General features: G+C 40.3%; 1 protein-coding gene across 1 annotated transcript in view; it reads right to left on the bottom strand.

Moving 5' to 3' along the window:
* The window catches only part of CHST9 (carbohydrate (N-acetylgalactosamine 4-0) sulfotransferase 9), a 365,249-nt gene that overhangs the window by 216,134 nt on the left and 126,665 nt on the right, over positions 1-22,450 (bottom strand). Inside the window, exon 2 of the mRNA XM_006895030.1 lies at positions 11,905-11,943. Coding sequence (XP_006895092.1) covers positions 11,905-11,943 — 39 coding nt within the window. The remainder of the gene's footprint in view (positions 1-11,904; positions 11,944-22,450) is intronic.

The following is a 22,450-nucleotide window of genomic DNA, read 5'->3' as shown; positions in this document are numbered from 1 at the left end:
CGCAGGAGGGGAAGACCCTCTATGAGATGGATTGATTCCGTGTCTGGGGTAATAGGGATGTGTGTGTCAGAGGTGGTGTGGTTGGCGCAGGATAGAGCAGGGTTTAGGGCTGTTGTGCATAGGGTGGCTATGAGTCGCAAACGACTCGACGGCACATAACAACAACAACAACAGAGCACATCATGCCACTAACTTAGTGCTAAGGCGAGTGTCTCTGCATCTCAGTAGTCCAGTTTTCCGTTCCTTCTTTTTTATTGTGATCTGAGTGAAAGTTTGTTGCTGTTGTTGTTATGTGCCATCGAGTGGCTTGTAACTCATAGTGATCCTATGTACAATAGCCCTAAATCCTGCTCCATTCCTTGCCAATCTTATTGTCTCTGACACACCTATGCCTATTACCCCAGTGACCAATGACGGAATCAATCCCTACAAAGCAAATTAATTTGACATTTATACACATATTTTAAAAAGTTGTTTTATATTGGCTTGCGTACAAAATTAATAAACATCATGTTTCACGCATTCCTCCATTCGCATTGTGTTTCATACAATCATTCCAATACATTATGTCTTATTAAATTAATCACCATTGACCTCTGCTCACTATCACCCCATCGCTTCAGCTCCCTGCTGGATCTCTCCTAGTTCGTTCGCCCTCTGCCTTCATTTACCAAACTTTGCAGCCTTGTGATTTACCTGCCACCCCACCTTCAACTCCTCTGCCCTCTTTTTCTCGCTCCTTGAATTTTATCCACATCTTACTAGTTATCCTTCTATTTCTATAATAATGGTCTTATGCACTATTTGTCCTTGTAAGGTTGAGTTAGTTCACTCAACTGTCTCATGCTGTATATTTCATGATATTATTACTCTTGAGTTCTGCATAGTATTCCATTGTGTGAATGTACCACAGGTTCTTAATCCATTCATTTGTTGATGGCTATTTGGGCTGTTTCTATTTTCTTGCTATTGTGAATAATGCTGCTATGAACATAGCTGTTCAAATGCCCATTTGTGTTTCAATTCTATTTTCTATATTTTTCCTAGAACATTAATTTTAATACTCACAAGGTCCCTTTTCCCATTTCCTACCTGTAATTCCGATTTCTATTAATCTTTCTATACCTCTCTGTCTTCCTTTTTTTTAAGTGATAACAGCACTCTTGCACTGATTATTCTGCACTGATTATTCTTTTATCGTATATCATCTTTCATTCATCTTAGTATATCTATTGTCAATTTACTAATTTTTACTCATTTCTATTTCTCTTCCCATTCCTGGATGAATTTATCTGTGCATAAACCTCCCCTTAGATTTTTTTTTTTGTAACAAAGTACTTACGCAGCACGTGTCTACTTTTCTAATTGTTAAGAAGTTAACTACAAAGAAATTTTACTAGATTATTTTGAAAGTGGAATAGAAAGCAGTGAATAGCAATAAAGAGCCTCAATAAACTCCCACCACTCATCTGTCAATTTTTCATGAGGTGTTGGCTTCAGTGTTGCTATGATGTTGGAAGAAGCTCTGCCACTGATATTTCAAATACCAGCAGGGCTATGCATCATGGAAAGTTTCAGCAGAGTTTCTAGACTAAAACAGATTGCAAAGGAGAACCTGACAATCTCTCTGAAAATTGGCCAATGAATACAGGACATTTCCAACTTATTTGCTTTGGACACGTCATCTGGAGGCATCAACTGCTGGAGGAGATAATTATGTTTGGGAGAGGAGAGGCCCAACAGTGGCAAAGAAGAATCTTGATTCGAACTCCGTAATAAGGGATATACCTTTAACTTGCTGGTCTGTCTAATACTTCTCTAAATCTGAACATTCACATTGAGACAGACTAGGAAGAAGGATTGGCCATCCACTTCTGAAATAGCAGGCCTCTGAAAACCCTAGGTACAACAGAACACATTTAGATAACAGAAATGGCAAAGGAGGTTGAGTTTTCAAGTATGGAAATACAAAGGAAGAGGAACAGTTGTAAGCAGACACTGGTGATTGGGACATGGAATGTGAAAACCATGAATGTAGGAAAATTAGATATTGTTAAGGAAGAAATGGAACGCATAAATATTGACATACTAGGCATTGGTGAGATGAGATGGACTGGCATGGGGCATTTTGAGTCAGATGACCATATGATATATTACTCTGGAGATGAAAAAGTGAGGAAAAATGGAGTTGCTTTCATAGTTAAAAAAAGTCATTGCTAGATCTGTCTTGAAGTACAATATTGTCAGTGACAGGATAATATCTATACACATACAAGGAAGTCCAGTGAATACCACTATCATTCAACTACAATCTAAGGGTTTGCAAATGTTGTTACGTATCATCAAGCCAGCACCAGCTCACAGCCGACCCTCCAGCACTTTTAGAGGCTATAAATGGCAGAGAGAAAGATTTCCCTTCTTTCTCCTGTAGAGAAGCTGATCTAAATCACTTGCCTTCCGGGTGACAGCACAATTCCTTTATCGCTAGGTCACCTGTGCTCTGTATAAGTTTAGAAAGAGGATATTTAATTCCCAGACAATGTACCTCAAACTTGAACATCACTCATCTTTCAAGCAGGCTTGGTAATGTCTATGCTGATAAAAAGGTTTCACAGGAGTTTCCAGTCTTAAAATGGACTAGGATTTTACTTCTGAAAAATCAACTAGTGAAAATTATGAATTATAATGGCTTGATCACATTAGTCATGGAGTTTCCATGAGTCAACTCTTGTTGGTCACAAGTATTAAAACCACAGCAAGTTAGAGGTCTTATGCACTTTTGGAGATTTTTGATATGGTATAGGGTCTGTGGTAAAAAACCCTTCAAAACCAGCAATACCACAGAGAAAAACTCATGCTAAATATGCATGCTTTTGGAAATTTGCATTCAATAAATGAATAAAATGTAAGAAAGCAAACATGTTATTCATGAACAGATGGAAGAATTTATTCAGCATTTCTTTAACTCCTTTTTTAAAAAAAAAAAAAACCCAAACCAACCCCAAACCCTAAAGTTCTGAATGACTGCACGTTCAATGTGTGTGGAAAAGATTTGAAATGGAGGTGCGATTGCTGTTTTAGAACAATTCAAGAATGTGAAAAGCCCAGTCAAATGTTCGCACCAGGAAACTCAGCTCACAAAGCAGACGTTCTCCCATTTGCTGATTTTCCAATAATAAATTTCACCTTTTGAGTTGAGGAGGGAAAAAGAGAATATTGTTCCTTTTTAGCAGTTAACTTTTTTCAAATTATGCAAAGGAGCAAAACATTTCTAACTTCAAGGATGCTCTAATGTCACAAATGAAAAGTCTGCAACTCCACTTAAAAATACTCATTACGAACTCCGATAACTCCATTCTCTGGCTCACTAGGACTACTCCTTATTATACTCCTAACTGAATTTAGAAGTGTCTTCTTTCTTGGAAAAACTCGAACAATATTTTTTTGACAAACGGCTTCTCTCTAAGTCTACCTCAGTAAGCCTTTTAATATATCTTCTTCTAAACAATAATTTGTGAAGGACCTTTCCCTGCATTAATAATTCTTTGTATTTTATGTTTCATTGCTTGTTAACACCATAAGTTCCATTAAAAAGAAATACGTCTAACTTACAGTAAGATAAAAGTACTTCAACTTGTTAGAGTTTTTATTTAAAATACGAGCTCTGGTGGTCTAGTCTATAGGGAGCTGTGCTGATAACCCAAAGGATGCTTCTCTCTGGCAGTTCAAATCCACCAGCCACCCTGAGGGAGAAAAACGGGCTGTCTCCTCCTGTGTGATTCACAGCCTCAGCAATCGCAAAGGAAGGTCAGTTATGAGTCAGTTCAGACACAAAAGTAATGAGTAGTATATGAATAATTACTTCCAGAACTTCCGACCTTCCCTCCCCCCTCCCCTTTCTTTTTCTTCTGGTGATGAAATTGAGTGTTTGAACAATTAAGGGCAAAAAGATAACTTTCCTTCTAATATTACACATTACTCATAAAAAAAATTCCCAAACCCAAAACTCCATTGCCACTGAATTAGTAGTTGAAGAACCAACTCATAGCTGACCATCATCCAATTTCCACAGCTTTAAGTCACATGGGAGGAGATACCTCATCTTTCTCCCTCAAAGTCACTGTGAGATTCAAATCGCCAGAAAGGCATGCAGTTTGGGTTGGCAGCATCACATTGATCATTGCACCGCACTATGCTCTTAATGTTATTTACCAAGTCAGATAGGCCTATTTATCTTTGACTTACCAGAGTATATTTTGTGTGTGTGTGTGTGTGTGTGTTAAAAGGAACTTTATTGGGTGTTACCAGGGTATATTTTAAGAAAGCGGCTTGAGTTTCCAAGCTCAGTGTCAAAGGGGGAAATATATATTTATACACACACACACACACACACACACACACACATTGAACTGTTTCTCAGAAATGGCAATACACGAGAACAAGCGGTACCTATTTCCATGTAACTTATTCCTTGCTTATGCACCATCATATTTAAACTACAGCCAAGGCTGTAATCACAGTGCAGAACAATATTCTCTCCAAAGAAAACCAAATAGGCTGTAGAGAAATTTTGTTCAATAGTCTAAGTCCTATTACCTATACGCTCTACTGAGCAACTTGGTTCAAACTAAATTAGTGTAAGCTCTGAGACACCATTCATTCAATTATATATGGCATGTGAGCCACTTACGGTTCTTCTGTAGTATTGATTCATCCACATACAGTCCAGCCCTTTCAATAAAGTAAGTAGAAACATAGACCAAAAACTGGGAAGATCCTCTGCAATCATCCACGCAACCTTTTCTCTGCTTTATTAATCTCTTCTTCACATCCCTTAAGATAGTTTAATCTGTGTACACCTTTACTGACAAAATTTCACAAAAAAAAAACCAGCTCAGGACAGTTTTAGTGAACTTTATTTGTTAGGAAGAAATTTCCTATTCTGAAGATGACATTTTCCTCTGTGAAATTTGCATATTAGTTTAAGATTCTTCAAGAGTCTTACTCAACCAAACACTGAGAAATGGAGGACTTAATGGGGAATATCACTGTCTACTTGTCCACCATACATAGGGTTTTCAGAGGCTTGCTATTTCAGAAGTGTATGGCCAAGCCTTCTTCTCAGTCTGTCTTAATCTGAATGTTCAGATTTAGAGAAATATCCGAGCATTTTACAGAAAAAGTGAAAGATATATCCCTTATTGTGGGGTTAACACTCTTGGCACCAGTAGCCAGGAAATTAAAAGATGTATTGCGATGGGAAAGTCTGCTGTTAGGGACCTTTCCAAAGTTCTGAAGAGCAATGGTGTCTCTCTGGAGACTAAGGTGCATCTGATACAGGCCATGGTCTTTGCAATCACTTGTTATGCATCAGAGAATTGGATAACGACTAGCAAGGATAGAAGGAGAATTGATGCCTTTTAACTGTGGTGCTGGAGAAGAGTGTTGAGGGTACCACAGACTGCTAGGAAAACAAACGGATTCATTCTGGAGAGAGTTAAACTGGGTGGCTCCTTGGAGGTAAGGATTCTGAGGCTTTGTCTGACATACTTTGGACATGTTGTAAGGAGGGACAGACTGGTCCTTAGAGAGGGACATCATGCTTGGGAGGGTGGAGGGACAGTGCAGGAAAGGAAGGCCCTCTATGAGGTGGATTGATTCAGTGACTGTGGTAATCGGCATGGGTATATTGGAGACAGTGTAAATGGCACAGGACAGAGCAGAGTTTAGGGCTATTGTACATAGGGTCGCTTTGAGTCACAAGCGACTCGATCGCACACAACAACAACAACAACAACTTGCCCATCACTCATCAGTCATTTTCTTACACCGTGATGGTTTGCATCTTACTTTGAATCTGGAAGCTATACCACTAGTCTTTCAAATACTAGCACAGTCAATAGGTTTTGGCAGATAATCCAGATTAATACAGACTGAAAAGTAATGCTCAATGATTGACTTCCAAAATTTAGTCAGTGAAAACCTTACAAAGTACAGGATGCTAGGTGAGACTTTAACTTGATTATCTTAGATGTGTTACTGGGAAGCACTAATCATTGGGGAAGAAAGACATAATGTCTTGTAAAGTAGAGCACCCGTGACAAGGAGAGAAATCCTCAATGAGATGGATCAAATACTTTCTGTAATACTGAACTCAAACGTGCCAATGACAATGAAGATGGCACAGAACTTGAGCAACATCTCAGTGTGTTAACACATGGGATCAGGAAGAACTAGAGCTGATTCAAGCACAACTAACCACACTGTTATGTTAAGTCACTGTATGACTTCAACTAAATTCTTTTATTTTAATTACATTTAGCGCCATAGGATAGAGAGACAGAACAAGGTTCTGGGTCTCTTAATTACAATGATCTTCCACAGTAAGAATGGATTCAGCTAATCAAGAGAACGTGTACTCGTTGTTTTAATCTAGCCGACAACATAAAAATCAGGAAAGACAGGAAAAAAAATGATACAAAAAGGCCCAACAGTAAGTGAGAAGCAGGGACACTCATTCTGTTCCTTGTGATAATTTAGGCATATGTTTTGTATAAAGAAACAAGCAGACAGACTGGTATCACAAGCTGAACATGGTGATAGTTTTGAGTTTTGGTGGCCTAATTGTAAGGAACTGCACTGCCAACCCAAAGGCATACAGTTCAAATCCACAAGCTGCTTCATGAGAGAAAGATGGGCAGTCTCCTCCAATGCAGTTACTGCCTCTGAAAACTCCCTAAAGGGTCAGCTATGGGTTAATTCTGACTCAGGGATACATAATATCAACAATTAAAAAGGCTATGTATCAAATTGGTTACTTGGAGTATCTTTAAAATATCAATTTGGTGGGTAGTTGTACTTTTATTTTTTCTAGAGGCATGGTTTACTTTTTGTAATAATCAGGAAACCTTGAGCTCCAGTCATTGTTCACCCCTGAATTAACAAGGAAAATCTCTATGTCTTGGAAATCCAATACGCCGACAAACTGTGAATCATGTGGTGTGAGCTGGCTGTTCAACTATAGAGAGTTTTCTCAGAAAGTTAACTATTTTTCCCTTCAGAAAAATACTGGTACTGTACACTGCGCTCATAGCCAGGAAGATAAAGCACTGTGAAAATGCCCAGACTACTCAAATACGATATGATCTACAGACATAATGCAATCTGGATTCATCTTCGTGTGTGTGTGTGTGTGTGTGTGTGTGTGTGAGAGAGAGAGAGACAGAGAGAGAGAAGCTGTTTATCCACATGTGCTGTAATCATATACTTGACTATAGTAAATCACACAGGCTTAAAAGTTATTAAACTTCTTAGCCATAGAGCCATTGAGTTTCTTGAGGGAATTTAGTCATTGGGCTTGGGACCTCAAGACCAGTTCAAGGAATCATTCAAATCAATTGCTATAATATAATCCACAAAAGCAAATGTTCTATATTCTACTTTTGGTCAGGAGGGTCAGGCATCTTCAAAGCTTGCCAGGGTTTTGTTTTGTTTCTTTATAGTAAAACTACTGGTCTCTCCGTACTTGGAACAAAGAAAATGAAGAGAATCAAAGATGCATGGAAATGATTGGTCCCAACAACTAGTGAGGTGCACAAACCCCAGGCTCCATGACCGCAAGAGCTGCTACTACAACTGACAACTCTGAAAGGGGTCATAAAAGGAGGTTATGGATAGAGTAGGAGAAAAATGTAGAAGAAAACTCAAAATCATGAAACAGACCAGGCCAACTAATGTGAATATCTAATGAACTGCCAAGAAACCCAAACAGATATATCTTGGAAATAGTGCAGACAGAATGATCCTTGGAGGCAAGGATAATGAAATTCTGTCTTACATACTTTGGGCCCTGTTGCTAGTGGAGGCTGTTTCTTTTTTTTTAAATGTTATTATTTTGTGTGGGTGTGTGTGTACCATCAAATCAGATTTGATTGGTACAGGAGGAGATTGTTCCTCCTTCTCCAGCAGAGCATCTGGTGGGTTCGAACCATGCACCTCTGGGATTGCAGTACAGCTTCTTGCCACTAGGCCACCAGAGCTTGGGAAGCTGATTGTTGGAAAGGGATATCATGCTTGGAAAGGTGGAGGGCCAGCGAAAGACAGGAAGGCCCTAAATGGCATGTGCAGACACAGGGACTGCAGCTATTAATAGGCTCAAGTGTGTCAGAGATGATAAGAACGGCATAGGTTAGTACAGGGTTCGTATCTGTTGTTTATACAATTGCTATGAGTCGTACTCCACTCAAGGGCGCCTATCAACACAAAAACAACTGGTATGACATACTGGAGGAATCCCTGAAATCCCTTAGAATATTGATCAAGTCTGGAACTGAAATTACTCCTATGGCTCAACTTTTAGTCAAATAGTAGTCAAGGCTAGAATGTAAACAATAATATCAGGGTGGTACGCACTCCTTAGCACAATTATCCATAAAACCTCAAGGGAGGAGTATTTGCTAAGGGATCAAGCTCAAAAAGCAGGATGTTGTTGTGTAATATCAAGCTGGAACTGACTCATACCGTTTCAGTGAGTTTCTGCTAATCTTTCAGTCGGTTTTCAGAGGCTGTAAATTAAAGGATAGGAGCTTGCCAATCTTTCTCCCAAGGAGAAGCTAGTGGATTTACCTGCCTTTGGGTTGGCAACCTAACTTCTTAACAATAGGCCACCAGAGCTTCCCGGGGTGTGTGTGTGGGGGGTGGGGTGGGAAAGATGACTAGAAGTGGTAAATGTATAGAGGATTAAATTATAAAGTGCTGTTAAACTGTGAGAATTATAATCAAAGTCACAAATGTTAAGTTTGTATGCATTGTTAAAAGGAAACCCAATTTGCTGTGTAAACTTTCACCAAAATGACAATCTCTGTTTCTTGTCCTCCAGTAGGAACCAACTCATAGGTGGCCATTTGGGAGCATTCTCAATGCTGTGAACAGTATGGGAGGAGACTGACCGTCTTTCTCCCATGGTGTCCCTGGGGGATGTGAACCATCTTTGTGTGGGCAGCACAAAACCCTATTCATTACCAGAGCTCCCTGAAAAGTTTTAAAATTTGCTAGTGACTCATAAAGATGCTCTAAGTGTTGAAAAATATTTGGCAAGTGAAAAACAGAATTGAATGTCAACATGACTAGCACTTGGAGGGGAATAAACAGGGACAGGAAAAACAGAGAACTGGAAAGAAGTCAGCACAAGATGAAGACATCGGTATTCTTGCTTCACCTGAGCCACCTTGGTCTCAGATTTTTAAGACTTCATGAGAATGGCATGAGGGAACTTAAGGGGACATCTAGTTTAACACTTAGACCAATTTAACTTTCTTTCAAACTATGACATTTCTGTAATTTAAAAAGCTGGTACCTACAGGATCATTTTTTTCTTTTCTTTTTCTTTTTTAACCAGTTCTAGTAATTTTCTTTCAAAGGTCCAAAATGGATGTAATCACATTTGTGAGACTGGACAAGTTTTGTCATCACAATGCATGTGTCTGTTTCTGTCTGTAGCCACGATTAGGTTTTAAAAGCGTCACAAAGAAGATACACACAATAACATTTATCAGGTTAACTGTGCAAACACTAACTTATCTGCTAGTCTGAGATGAATGCTCATGTTGGGAAGAAGAGAAGAGATGGGCTTAAGTTGTTTACATGATTATTTTATTAATATAGATTCTTGTCCTGCGATGACTCCACTGTTTGGAAGCACACTTAATACCTTATTCAACAGACAAAAAATAAAGTTGAAAGATGAGAATAGTTGAGAGTGATAGGTGTCTATAGGAATAGAGGGCTTAGGGTAACTTAGGAAAGGTAGTGGTCAGTTACACATGCTACGTGAGAATTACCAATGATAATTGTCAATATTTAGGAATCATGTTCTGGAACACAGACCCTATGCAGAAATGTACTTGGAAAGTAAAATTTTTCTATTGGGTTTTCAAGTAAAAAAAAAAAATCAAGTCATCAAAATGGAAAATATTATTTATACTTTATCCAGTAAACATTGATGGATAGGAATCTCAGAAGACTTAATTGTGCTCATGCTGAACATATATTTAGACCAGGAAGCTGCCATCTTAACAGACCATGTAACACTCTGAGCATGGTTTAAAATCAAGAAAGGTGTGTGTCAGGACTGTATTCACTTTCCATTTCTATTCAATCCGAACACAGAGCAAATCATTCAAGAAGCTTGACTTTAAGAAGAAGAATGTGGGCAGCAGGACTGGAGGAAGACTCATCAACAACCTGCCTTTTGCAGATGACACATCCTTGTTTGTTGAAAGTGAGGAGTTCTTGTAGAGCTTGCTGCAGAAGGTCAAAGACTACACCCTTCAATATGGATTACAGTTCAATATCAAGAAAACACAACCAGACCGATAGACACAGTGCCTGCTGCAGTGGACTCTAGTATGTCAGAAAGTGTGAGGATTGTACAGGATAGGATAAGGTTCAGATCTGTTATTCATAAGGTCATTATGGGTCATACTCAACCCCATGGCACCTACTAACAATAAAAACATTCTGAACAACAACAACAACAAAAAGAAAACAAAAAGTCTCATTACTGGGCCAATAAACAATATCGTAAGGGAGATAAAATAGAAATTGCCAGTGATTTCATATTACTTGGATCCGCAATCCATAAGCTCAAGATATCAAACTATGCATTGCATTGAGAAACCTTGCTGCTAGAGACCTCTTCAAGGGGCTGAAGAGCAGTGATGTCAAACACTAAGGTGCACTTGATCAAAGTCATGGTCTTTTCAATTACTTAATATGCATTTGAAAGTTGGACAACAACTAACAATAACAGAGGAATGGATGCCTTTGAGTGACAGTGTTGAAGAAGAGTACTGAATGTCTTTTGGACAAAAGAACGAATGAATTCATCTTGGAGGAGGTACAACCAGGGTGCTTCTTAGAAGTAAAGATAGTGAAATTTCAACTCACATATTTTGGACCTGTTGTTAGATGGGGCCAGTCCTTGTAAAAGGACATCATGCTTGGAAAGGTGGAGGGTCAGTGAAATAAAGGAAGACTCTTAAGGAGATGGATTGACACAGTGACTATAATAACTGGCTCATGTATATTGGAGATGATGAAAATGGCACAGGACAGGGCAGGGTTCAGTTTCATTGTTTGTAGTGTCACCGAGTTGTTGACTCGACGGCACCTAATAGCAACTTTGTGTGATGGTAGGAGTTATAGCGGTGCAGTGGTTAAAAGTTTGACTGCTAACTATTACACCAGTAGTTCAATGCCGTTAGTGGGACTACTGAAGAAAAGATGTGGCTATTTGCTTTCACAAAAACTACAGTGTAAGCAATCCTAAGGGTAACTCTACCTTGTCGTATAGGGTCACCATGAGTTGACAATGACTTGATAGCACACAATAAGAGGAGCAACATCAACGGTTAAGGCACTGTGTCATGCATCACTGACTTCTGAATACACAGGACATTTACATATGAAAACGTTCAATATTTCTCAAACCTGTAAAGATTCTTAACCAGTGTTGTAGCCAACACTGCAGAACAACAATGACACAGTGTTAAGAAGAAGAATTGTGCTTCATAGAGATTTGGGAAAATAAACTGGTTGTCAGTTCCCAACTTCCATATGCTGAGAGTGGAGTTTGTAAAATTTACTTTTAAATTGGCCGCTGTGATAATGAAACATTATTCTTGTTTTCTTTTGAACAAAAAGACAGACTAGGAAAGGTACTATTGAGAGACAGGAAATATCAAATGCTAAATTATATGAATTCATTCTTGTCAACTTCTTATTGATCACACTAGAGGCCATGAAGTATTACTTTTTTTACATGAACTTTTAAACATTTTATTAAAATAAATTTTTATAAGAGATGAAAATGAAAGCAGGAAATAAAGCCAAACAAACTCTTACCTGAAGTTGCCTTTTGTTCTCTTTTCTTCTTTGCTCCCCCTGAAATGAGAAGTTACAGAACAATGACACCATGAGGTTGTGAGAAAAAGAAGTCACTAACAACTAAGTAAGCCCTGTTTCCAGAAGATTCCAAGCACCAGCCAAGTGCTACTTCAGCCAGGCCCAACATGCCCTAGAGCTGACTGAGATTGAAGAATCCTCTCAAATAAATTTATAAAAGAAAAAAAAATAAGCAAACATTCATTTAAAAATGCTTTCATGTTTTAAAAATTTTTGTAAGCAAGAGTCATTTGTTGTTGTTAAGTGCCGTAGAGTCGTAGACGACCCACAGCAACCCAATGAATGAAAGTCTTGAACACAAAACTTTAATATTTGCTCCAAATTCATAGACTTTCCAAAGACAAGCATTTTCTGGAAGTGAATGCCACTCCTGTTTCCAAGCCTGTTTTATTGAGAGATCAAAAAATGCCACCCTCCCTAAGGCCACTTAAAATATGGGGCCAAATCCAATTAGCTAATTAATTGTGAGTAACATCTACACCCTAGTCTCCAACAATAAACCTACAAGGTACAAATCTTCATATAAACTGTTGTGGCAGGAAAGAATTGAATGAAATAAGACCCTGGCTTCTAACAGGCAACAATGAACCATGGGAGAAAGAGGTGCCTCACAGATAGGATTGTTTAAAAATATGAGAGAACTAAGACATTGTGTCAAGAATGGAGGGGAGATCTGTAAATATTTGATATAGACTTTGGGGATACCTAGGATCTTAGGGCTCTGAAACAGGCTAAAAAGACTGATTCTTGGTGAAGGACATGATATGGACCAAAGAGGACAAGGTTACTTGAGCAAAAGGAGTTAAAAAAAAAGGGGGGGGGGACCAAGGTCAGAGTTTGCAGTAAGAGCTTGAATAGACAGAAGCTGCCTCATGGTGGAATTAATTGTCTTCTGTTTATTTCATTGGTAAGTTAGTTCTGATGCAAATAGAAGACTTTTTTAAAACAAGATTAACAATTTTTTAATTAAATGATTTTTAATGCAATATATATATTTTTACAGCAATATATATATTTTTACAGCATATTCTTTCCATTTGATTTTTCCATATTCATTCATTGTTGCACATTTTCTTCCCTGCCCACCCCTCCCCACCAATTCAGTTTTCTCTTTGACGAAAAAAAAAAATCTTTCATTATTATACAAGCCCCTCCCAGTCCACAGTCCACTTTAATAAGCATTTCTTTTCTGTAGTCTTGTTATGAAAATAATACCTAATCTTATATTCCTTTTTAAAAGTTCTCTCTCTCATCTGTTTTAATGCACATTTATCCCTCTTTTCTTAGGTTCCCCCCAACCCCGAAGTCAGTCCCATTTTACAACAGTGGCATTATGCAGTATTTGTCCATTTGTGACTGAGATATTTAACTTAGCATAATGTCCTCTGGGGTTTCTTCACAATAGCAAGGAGTTGGAAACAACCCAAGTACCCATCAACAAACGAGTGGCTAGAGAAGCTGTGGTATAGCCACACAATGGAATACTATGCTGCATTGAAAAACAAAGAACTCATGAAATATTAACTTTAACAAATTTAAAAGCAAAAACTTTTCAGCATTGACTGATATATATAGCAGCAGTGCTTTGAACAGGAAATTATAACACTGAATGTCTTTTTTATTGGTTTTCATTCCATCGCTCATACATATTTTGTTTTATAGCATTAATTATAATTATACAATGTCTTTATTTTAAAAGTCTTACTGAATCCTTGCTGTACATACCTCACCTTCTCCTCACCCTGCTAATCTCTGCTCCCTCTCCCTCCCCCCTTCGATCTCCATCCACCCTCCACCATTGTTTCCTTATGTCTTCTTTTTCTCCCCTTGTTCTTTTGTTCTCCTCTCCCATTCAACCAAAACTAAACATCTTTAAGTGAACATCTAAGAACTTAACATCAGCAAATTACTCACTGCAACATTCCACTCAGGATATATTACAAAGATAAAATATGCAGAGCAATTCTTCCCTTAAAAAACATATGGTTGGTAGTAATGTGAATGGGAGGCCACCTATATACTAAAGAGAAAGAGAATTATCTTAGAGGTTAGGCAAGAAATAATGAACAAATAGACTAGATCACAGAGGGATAATAGGGAGACGTGTAAGGCTATATTTCCTACACAAGTAATGCATGCCTTCTGCATTTATTGGCTGGCTGCTCCTTCCTGGGAGGTATTTTCACAAACAATGTTATGCTAATTTTGTTTAGATGTTGGTATAAATGCAAGAGACAGGGAAAAGGCAGAGATGATAGGTTCAAGGATTTACAAAGTCAGAGATCCACAGAAAGAAAGGGTAAAACAAGGTAACCTAGATGACTGAGCCTGGTGGTGCATTGATAAAATGTGATGGGGGCCTGAAGTGCTTCAGGGATTCGGAGCTTCAGATTCATCAGAATAAAAATTACAGACAAGGATACAGACATATTCAAGAGATGGCTTAAGCTGAGGGACTGGGGTAATTTTAGGTCAATAGTGCTGAGGACTGGGCTGAGAGCAGACATCAAGAACACAAAATCACTACTTTTTTAATATTTATTTTATTTTACTTTTTAAAAAAATATTTATACTGTTTTATTTATAAAGTTCATATACGTCGTTGTTCACACTTCATCTTTCCCATTTGTCTGAGATCAAGAGCAGTATCTATTCTTATCAGTTTACTATTATTACTTTGGTTCATGATTCAAAATTATTAAAAGTCAGAAAAAAGAGGCAGAACTCAAGGAAGGTGAACAGAATATATGGATATGTATCCCAAAGAGTGCTTTAAGAAATCCAAGGGACCAATAACACAAAATGCTGTTGAGTTTGTGTGGTTGTTAGATCGTGAGAGAGTAGTTTTGGCAAAGAGGGCAGGGAGTACAGAAGAGTAACTGAGCACCGGAAGGCATGTGGGGGGTGAGGAAGGTGAGGCTGCTGGTAGGGTTATTCGTTCACAAAACTTGGCATCGTAAGGAACAACAAGACAGGAAACAACTCGAGTGGAAACAAAAGGAAAGATTTCTGCTAAGTTTTAGGTCACTTTAAGTTTCTTCTGTGGTGCAAACAGATAGGATAGGGCAAGGTTCAGAGGTGTTGTGCCTAGGGTCACCATGAGTCGCCGTCAACTCAATGGCACTTAACAACAACAAAAACATTCACAGGGAGCTCTGGTGGCTTTGTGGTAAGGATTTGTGCTGCCAACCCAAAGGCACACAGTTCAATTCCAACCAGCCAATCCATGGGAGAAAGAGAAATCTCCTCTTGTATGATATGGTGTCTCTGAAAATCCACTTCACAGTAAGACAGAAACAACTCAACAACACATAACAACAACAACAACAAGAGTCACTACCACAACTGGCTTGAGCATGACAGAGATCATGAGGATGGTGCAGGATAGCTCAAGCTTCAGGTGTGTTGTTCCCGGGGGCGCTATGAATTGTAGTCGACTCAGCACCTAACAACAGCTAACTTAAAGGTTGATGATAAAACCCACCCATTTGCACCACAGAAAAAAAGTCAAGTAATCTGTTTCTGTAAATATTATAGTGAAGAAAACCACGGACCTGTTCTGCTTTGTAACACAGGGAGTCGTATGATTTGGAATGAACTCAATAGTAACAAAGTGGGATTTTGTTTGTTTATTTGTTTTTTATAGGACACTCAGCACACAGAGGGAGCTCTGGTGGTATAGTCTGCATGGTGTTGCACTGCTAACCAAGGGTTTTGTGCCTCTGGAGGTTCAAATCCAACAGCCACTTTGTAGGTTCAAATCCAATAGCCACTCCGTGGGAGAAACATGGGCAATCTCTCCCCGCTTAGATGCACAGTTCAGAAACCTGATGGACGATCACTATGATGCAGAACTAACCTGAGTGCAGTGAGTTTGAGAAGCATATCTATAGGTCCACATAGGCAACGGTGTTGAAGCCTAAGTCTTGGTACTGCAGTGTGTCAATGAGGACCAGCCATCCGCCCATCAAGTTTATGACCCATCAACATAAATGGAGCTGATTACCGAGAGTTCACGGAACACATGGAAGTCCTTGTAAACTTCATTTTCACTTTCCGGCTAACCCACGGGTCTTTTAAAACATTAAAATACAAAGTGGAAATGTACACTCTTCTTTTTTATGTAGCTACCAAAATGTGTGGAATTCTCCTAAACGGCACTGGATTATTTCCAGAGGACATATTTGATATAATTTAAGGCAATGATTTCAAAAGGAAAATGGCATGCATAGTCTGGTTAAAGGCCTCCTCATTTAAGTTTACTTTTGCTCAAACCTCTGTTTACCATTTTAGATCTTTATGAGTGCTATTGGCCTCAACCATGCCCATGGAATGTCTTTAAAATGTTACTCAGGCTTGAAGTATACCATACTGAAAGGAAAAAAGCTCAACTTGTATTAGAGTGAGACATAAATCTTGAAAGGTGAAAATGCATACATTAGTGACCTACATCATATGATGTGACAGACTCCAAGGTCAGAGCTGGAAGATCCTCACGTCGCCACCTCCTGATCTGCATACCCTGTTGTTGTCGCTCTCTCTGACACTCAGCTGGCTTCAACTGTGTAACCATTACGATATTGCAGAAATGGAGTCTGATTTCCATTGTTGGGCTTTCCATGGTAGTGGTTTTCATAGTTATCTGGCTTGAACCTCTTCTTCTGGGAGAAGGTAACTTAATACATTGTGAAGACACCCAAACAGACTATGGAGAAGCCCATGTGGAAGGAACATCGCATGTCTCACTCAGCAGCCAGCATCCAGACTTCAAATGACTGCAGCAGAGGCCAATAATTTTCCTGAAACATCACTGGGGACCCTGCAGCAGAATCATCCAGTTAGCTGTTCCTGGTTTTCCTATACAAAGTGTATGTGTTGCTTTAGGGCTGGTAATGTTTGGGGTGATTGTTGAAATGTAATAGATATCTATTAATAATACATATTCATTCACTCACATATTGCCATTAGGTTGGTTCCTTCATTGAGTTTCTGAAACTGTAAACCTCAGGGGCAACTGTTCATCCTTCTCTCAAGGAGCCACCATGGTAACATAATTTCCTATTGGCTATGTCACCAGAGCTCCTAAATACATATTGTGTTGTTGTTGTTAAGTGCTGTTGAGTCATAGGCAACTCATAGTGACCCTGTGAACAAAAGACATCAACACTTGTGTGACTTTCATCCTCTCTCCAGGTTCATAGGATTTCTAGAGGCAAGCTATTTTAGAAGTGGATGCCTCTCCTGCTTCCAAGCTTGTTTTAATCAGGGAGATCCACCAAACACTGTCCATTATGGGTAGCCATTCTCGCATTTGACACATCAGAGTCACCATGTTCAGCATCACAGCAACCATGAGTTACCTCTGTACAGCAAGTGGACACACTAAGGCTATATGACCTAGAAGAATGTTTGAACAAAAACATTGAAAAGTAGGCCTCCAAAGGCCCTCCAAAGGTCCAGGTGGCAACAGAGACTCACAACACACTGTCCCTCCCTCAGCCCTCAGCCTATAGGCAAGGACATACATTTCAGTATTTTACAATTCTGGCATGCCCAAATCCTAGCGGTTCCTGCACCGGAGACCCCCAATTCATTTGGCAAGTCCCCTCTGTTGACACCCACTTAAGATGAAAAGAAAGCCACAAGATCCCCGAGCATTCCATACTCATGTGTGGCCCTCTTAAAGATGTGAAAGGGCTTTTGGAGGGAGGGCCTCCAGAGGTCCAGCTGGCAACCAACAGAGATGCTAGTTGCAAGGGAGTCAGCCCTCTTGGCTTATCTGTAAATTGAGGAAGAGATAATACTTCTCTACATTGCTTTGAGGATTAAATAAGTGTACACATGGAGATCGTTTTGGTTAGGAATCACTGAGTTGGAATGGGCCCATAGCTGGCCCTGCAGTTAAGTTTTTAGAGGCTGTAATTTGCATGGGAGGAAACTACCTCTCTCTCATGGAGCACTGGGGATTTGAATCACCTGCCTTTACATTGGCAATGCAATTCCTTACCCACTAGGCCACAAACAGAGCTCCACATATACAAATATATAAAAATGTAAATGTATATAACATATACATGTTACATATAACATATACATATAACACATACAATACAACATACAATATAAATACATAAATGTATACATAGGTTGTTGTTGTATATCGTTGAGTTGGAACCAACTCATAGCTGACCCTCCAGTGGGTTGTCAGTGGCAGTAATCGCACGGGAGGAGATTGCCCATCCTTCATATACACACACTAAAATTCAAATTAGAAAAATGAAAATGAAGAAAATAGTAAATTGATCTACACTGATCAAGGGAAAGAAGCAGCACTGCCTAAATAGAGATGGCTCACTCTGTTTCCTATTTCTTTCTTTTTCTTCGTATGACAGATGATAGTATTTCTCACTATTTCAAAGCTTATCATCACAGACACAGATGATTCCCACATCTCTAGCTCTAAAACCTGTGTTCTGGAAAGTTCTACCTTTATCTTCTGCGGCACTCCCACACACATATCCTTATCTTAAGTCACATTCTCCTACAAAACTGCACAGCCTCTGTGTTATCCACCCGATCTGCTCAGGGACCCATTATGAAACCCAAGGATCCGAGTCTCTTCTCTTTTTCTCCACTAGCCAATCTAATTAGTCGCTGGGTCCTTTAAATTGTCCCTCTACCAGGTCTTTCAGATCTGTCATCTCCTTGGTCTGTCATCTCCTTGGTCACTGCCACTGAGCTACTTCACGAACTGGATATACTTCCTTCAGATGATTTCTTTTCTACACGCTACTGGCTGGTTTTCTGGGTTTGGGGAGTAGTTTTTTCATCCGTACAATGCTGTGCCTACCAAAGAATTAAAACCTGTGTGGATAGGTAATACAATAAAGGGGTTGATTTGACATTGTGATGAATTAATTAATTACATTAACCAATGGTAATTAATATTATAACACAAAATGCCTATGTGTGATTGTATGGAAAGCTAATATGATTTATAAAGCTTCTCTCAAAGAAAAAAAATTAGTTAATTTTTTAAAAATGACATTCCTTAATTGGAAATTTACGACGTGGAGTGATTTGGCCATGAGCAAGCTTCTCCAGTGTGATTAAATATCTCTGCAAATCCGCTGGGGGGCCAGCTATGCGTCGGTCCCAACAGCACACACCACCATCACCACCCTCTGCTAACTATCCTCAAACACCACACAGAAGACTTACCCATCATATCTGCAAGTACCCCCTTTTCTGCCCCCCAGGGCTTCTGCTCAGGCCCTTTTTGTCTCTTGGCAGGTCCTGCCAAGTGTTCTCACCTATGAAAATCCTACTCATCCTTCAGGGCTCAGCTTAGTTGCCAGCCCTTCTCTGAAGCCTTTCATACTTTACCACCAACCTCAATACCACATTCACGTAAAACCCAACACCCTTCTTCCACGTCCCTTTAGTCCTTTATTTATCCCTTCGCTCCAGCACTCACACCAGTGATTGGTTCACAATTGTTGTTGTTAGGTGACACAGAATCAGCACTTCCTCATGGCTCACCCTCCAGGGTGTTTTCAGAAATTGTAAGTCATACAGGAAGGGACTGCTCATCTTCTTTCCGAGAAGCAGCTGACGGATTCAAACTGCCTGCCTTTGGGTTAACATCACAATTCTTTATTTACTAGGCCACCAGAGCTCCCTGGTCCATACTGGTGTGGATTTGTTTCCTAACAGGACTGTGGCTTGCTTAAGGACAGGGTGTGTTCCATGCCTCTTTGCCTAGCACATTGCCTTAAACACATTTAGACATATAGAGGCTTAGGCAGCACTCCAGTTCAGCCTCAAATGCTGAAGAACATGAAGTACATTTTAATATTGCTAGAATTTAGTGCAAGTACAACCAAGAACAGAGCTTTTACCAGGTATTCAGATTAAAATTGACAACCCAGAAAACTATCCTATTAGAAAAACGGGTGATAAAATAACAGAGAGGCTTTCAGAATAATGAATGTGAATTTTGCCTGACTTGTAGTTTATCACAGATCCTAGCTTAAAAACAAAACATTAAAGTGTAGATTGCATCCTATTTCCATTATAATCTGGATGCAGGGATCCACCTGTGATGAATAGAAATGGGTTGTAATCTCATAAAAATTGAATTCGTAGGGCAAAATTTTTCTTAGGATATGATAAAATATATTTAATTGAACATCAAAAGTCTGTTTCTCATGACTATATAAACCATTTTAGTGTTGCTGGTTTTTTTGTTTTGTTTTGTTTTGTTTTTTATGGTGAGAAAAATTTATATTTAGAATTAGCTCACTGGATCCCAATTTTGTTGGCAACATCCAAAGCATCATAATCAGGAGCAAGTCGAACATAGGCCTTCTTCTCTCCATCAGACCTAATCAAAGTGTTGACCTGAGCCACATCAATGTCATAGAGCTTCTTTACAGCTTGTCTAATTTGGTCTTGTTGGCCTTGACATCCACAATGAACACAAGTGTGTTGTTATCTTCTATCTTCTTTATAGCTGACTCAGTGGTCAGGGGAAATTTGATGATGGCATAGTGGTCAAGCTTATTTCTCCTGGGGGCGCTCTTCCGGGGGTATTTGGGCTGCCTTCGGAGTCTCAGCGTCTTAGGCCACCGGGAGGTGGGTGACGTGCGGATCTTCTTTTCTTTTGGCTGTGGACGCCCTTCAGGACTGCCTTCTTGGCCTTTAATGCCTTTGCTTTGGCTTCAGTTTTGGGAGGGGCAGGGGCTTCCTTCTTGGCTTTCGGCGCCATCTTCATAGAAAGGCTATTTTAGTGTTTTTAAGCTATTTTAGACACGAGGTTGTTTTGGACACGTCATCTGGAGGCGTCAACTGCTGGAGGAGATAATCATGTTTGGGAGATGAGAGGCCCAACAGTGGCAAGGAAGAACACAGAGCAGGCCCGAATTGGCCCAGTGGATCCCCAGAGATCTGCATGCTATTTTAACAATTTCCCCAAGTCATGCTTATAATGAAAATGTAACGTATATTTCACACAGGCTGAGCCTACGTTGTCCTTTCTAGTGAGGCTTTTGTGTAGTTTTTTTGTTTTTGTTTTTTATTAAAAGACATTTTCACTGTGGTTTTCACAAACATTGACAGGGAAATGAGATTTTCATTCGTTCATTCCTAGGCCACATAGGTTTTTGTCACTTTTTCACCTGAATAGCCACGACGCTTTGAGGTTTTTAGGAGAGTGTGCTCCCAGGGAGGTGCAAACTGATAGTGGCAGTGGTCATGCAGGCAAGAGGCTGGGGCGCCTGAGGACCCTGCACCCCTGCTACCAGTCTGATGTCCTCCACACCTGACCTCATCTTCCCTTGATCCTATGACTCTCATTCTCCCCTCCCCCCGCCACCATCCCATCCTTGTGACCAACTAACTCTCTCTGGAGCCCAGTAAGGTGAGTGAGACTCCCTGCTCTGGGCAACAAGTGGGAACCATGAACGATGCCCCGACACCTTTCGTGACCCTCTCGCCACAGAGGGGCCGTGATGTCACCGGGCAGCTGGTGGGACCCCGGGAGAGCTCAGGGCACCGTTGTCTCCAGAGGGCTGGCAGGCAGGGCCTCAGGAGACTCAGGCTCGAACCCTTGTTTGAGGGCCTCTGTCCAGCAGCCCAGAGCCCTAGAAGCACGAGGCATGCTCTCATGTGCCTGAAAGAGGCGTGAATCAATCACATTTCTGATTCATTGCATCGCAATACTGTTGATGGACATTTCTGAAAGGCTGATCTCTTTATTCTCAAGTTTCCTGTTCCATTAAGAGAACTCTGGCTGGTCAATGCAGATGACACACCTTTAGCTTGGCTGTGCAGTTCCTTACCACTGAGGCATCCAAGGGAGCCCTGGTGGCCTGGTGATAGGAAGCTGCCCTCCAGTCCTGAAGGCAAGCAGTTGAAACCCATCCCTGGATGAAGATTGGACAAGCTCCTCGCATTAGAGCAGCTGCCTCAGAAAACCTATCTGAGGGTCAGCTAGGGGGCACTCCCAACTCACAAGGAAACCACAACCTCGCTAGTGGTGGCACTGTGTGGGTAGGATGTTTCAGCCCTGCCAGGAAAAGAAAATGGCTCAGAGACACCATGGGGAACGGGCACGGGCACAGTTGGGCCAGGCCCCGGGCGCATGTGCGTGGCAAATGAACATAGTGGAAAGGGGAGGGCCCAGGCAGTGTCCTGATTCCAAAGGCCAATGTCTTCAAGGTTACAGCCAGGGTCTGGATCTTTCCTTTGAAATACTAACGGTATTAAAAGTCTAGGACACGTACCAGACCCCACAGCCCCCGGGTGGAGAAGTCCAGCGACCTGATCCTGCCACAGCACTCTCTCTTTTGGAGAGCACCGTGTAGCCAGGAATGGGAGGGCTGCCTTCTAGATACAGGCAAAACCTCTGTGCGGGGGAGAGCTGCATTCTGGACTCACAAATTGTTTCTGAAGATGAGACAGAGAGCTCGGGACATAGAGCGAG

Source organism: Elephantulus edwardii, unplaced genomic scaffold (assembly GCF_000299155.1).
Source record: "Elephantulus edwardii isolate Elephantulus edwardi_28Jun2011 unplaced genomic scaffold, EleEdw1.0 scaffold00155, whole genome shotgun sequence".
NCBI classification, from domain to species: Eukaryota; Metazoa; Chordata; class Mammalia; order Macroscelidea; family Macroscelididae; genus Elephantulus; species Elephantulus edwardii.
This window is presented reverse-complemented; position numbering and strand designations above follow the sequence as displayed.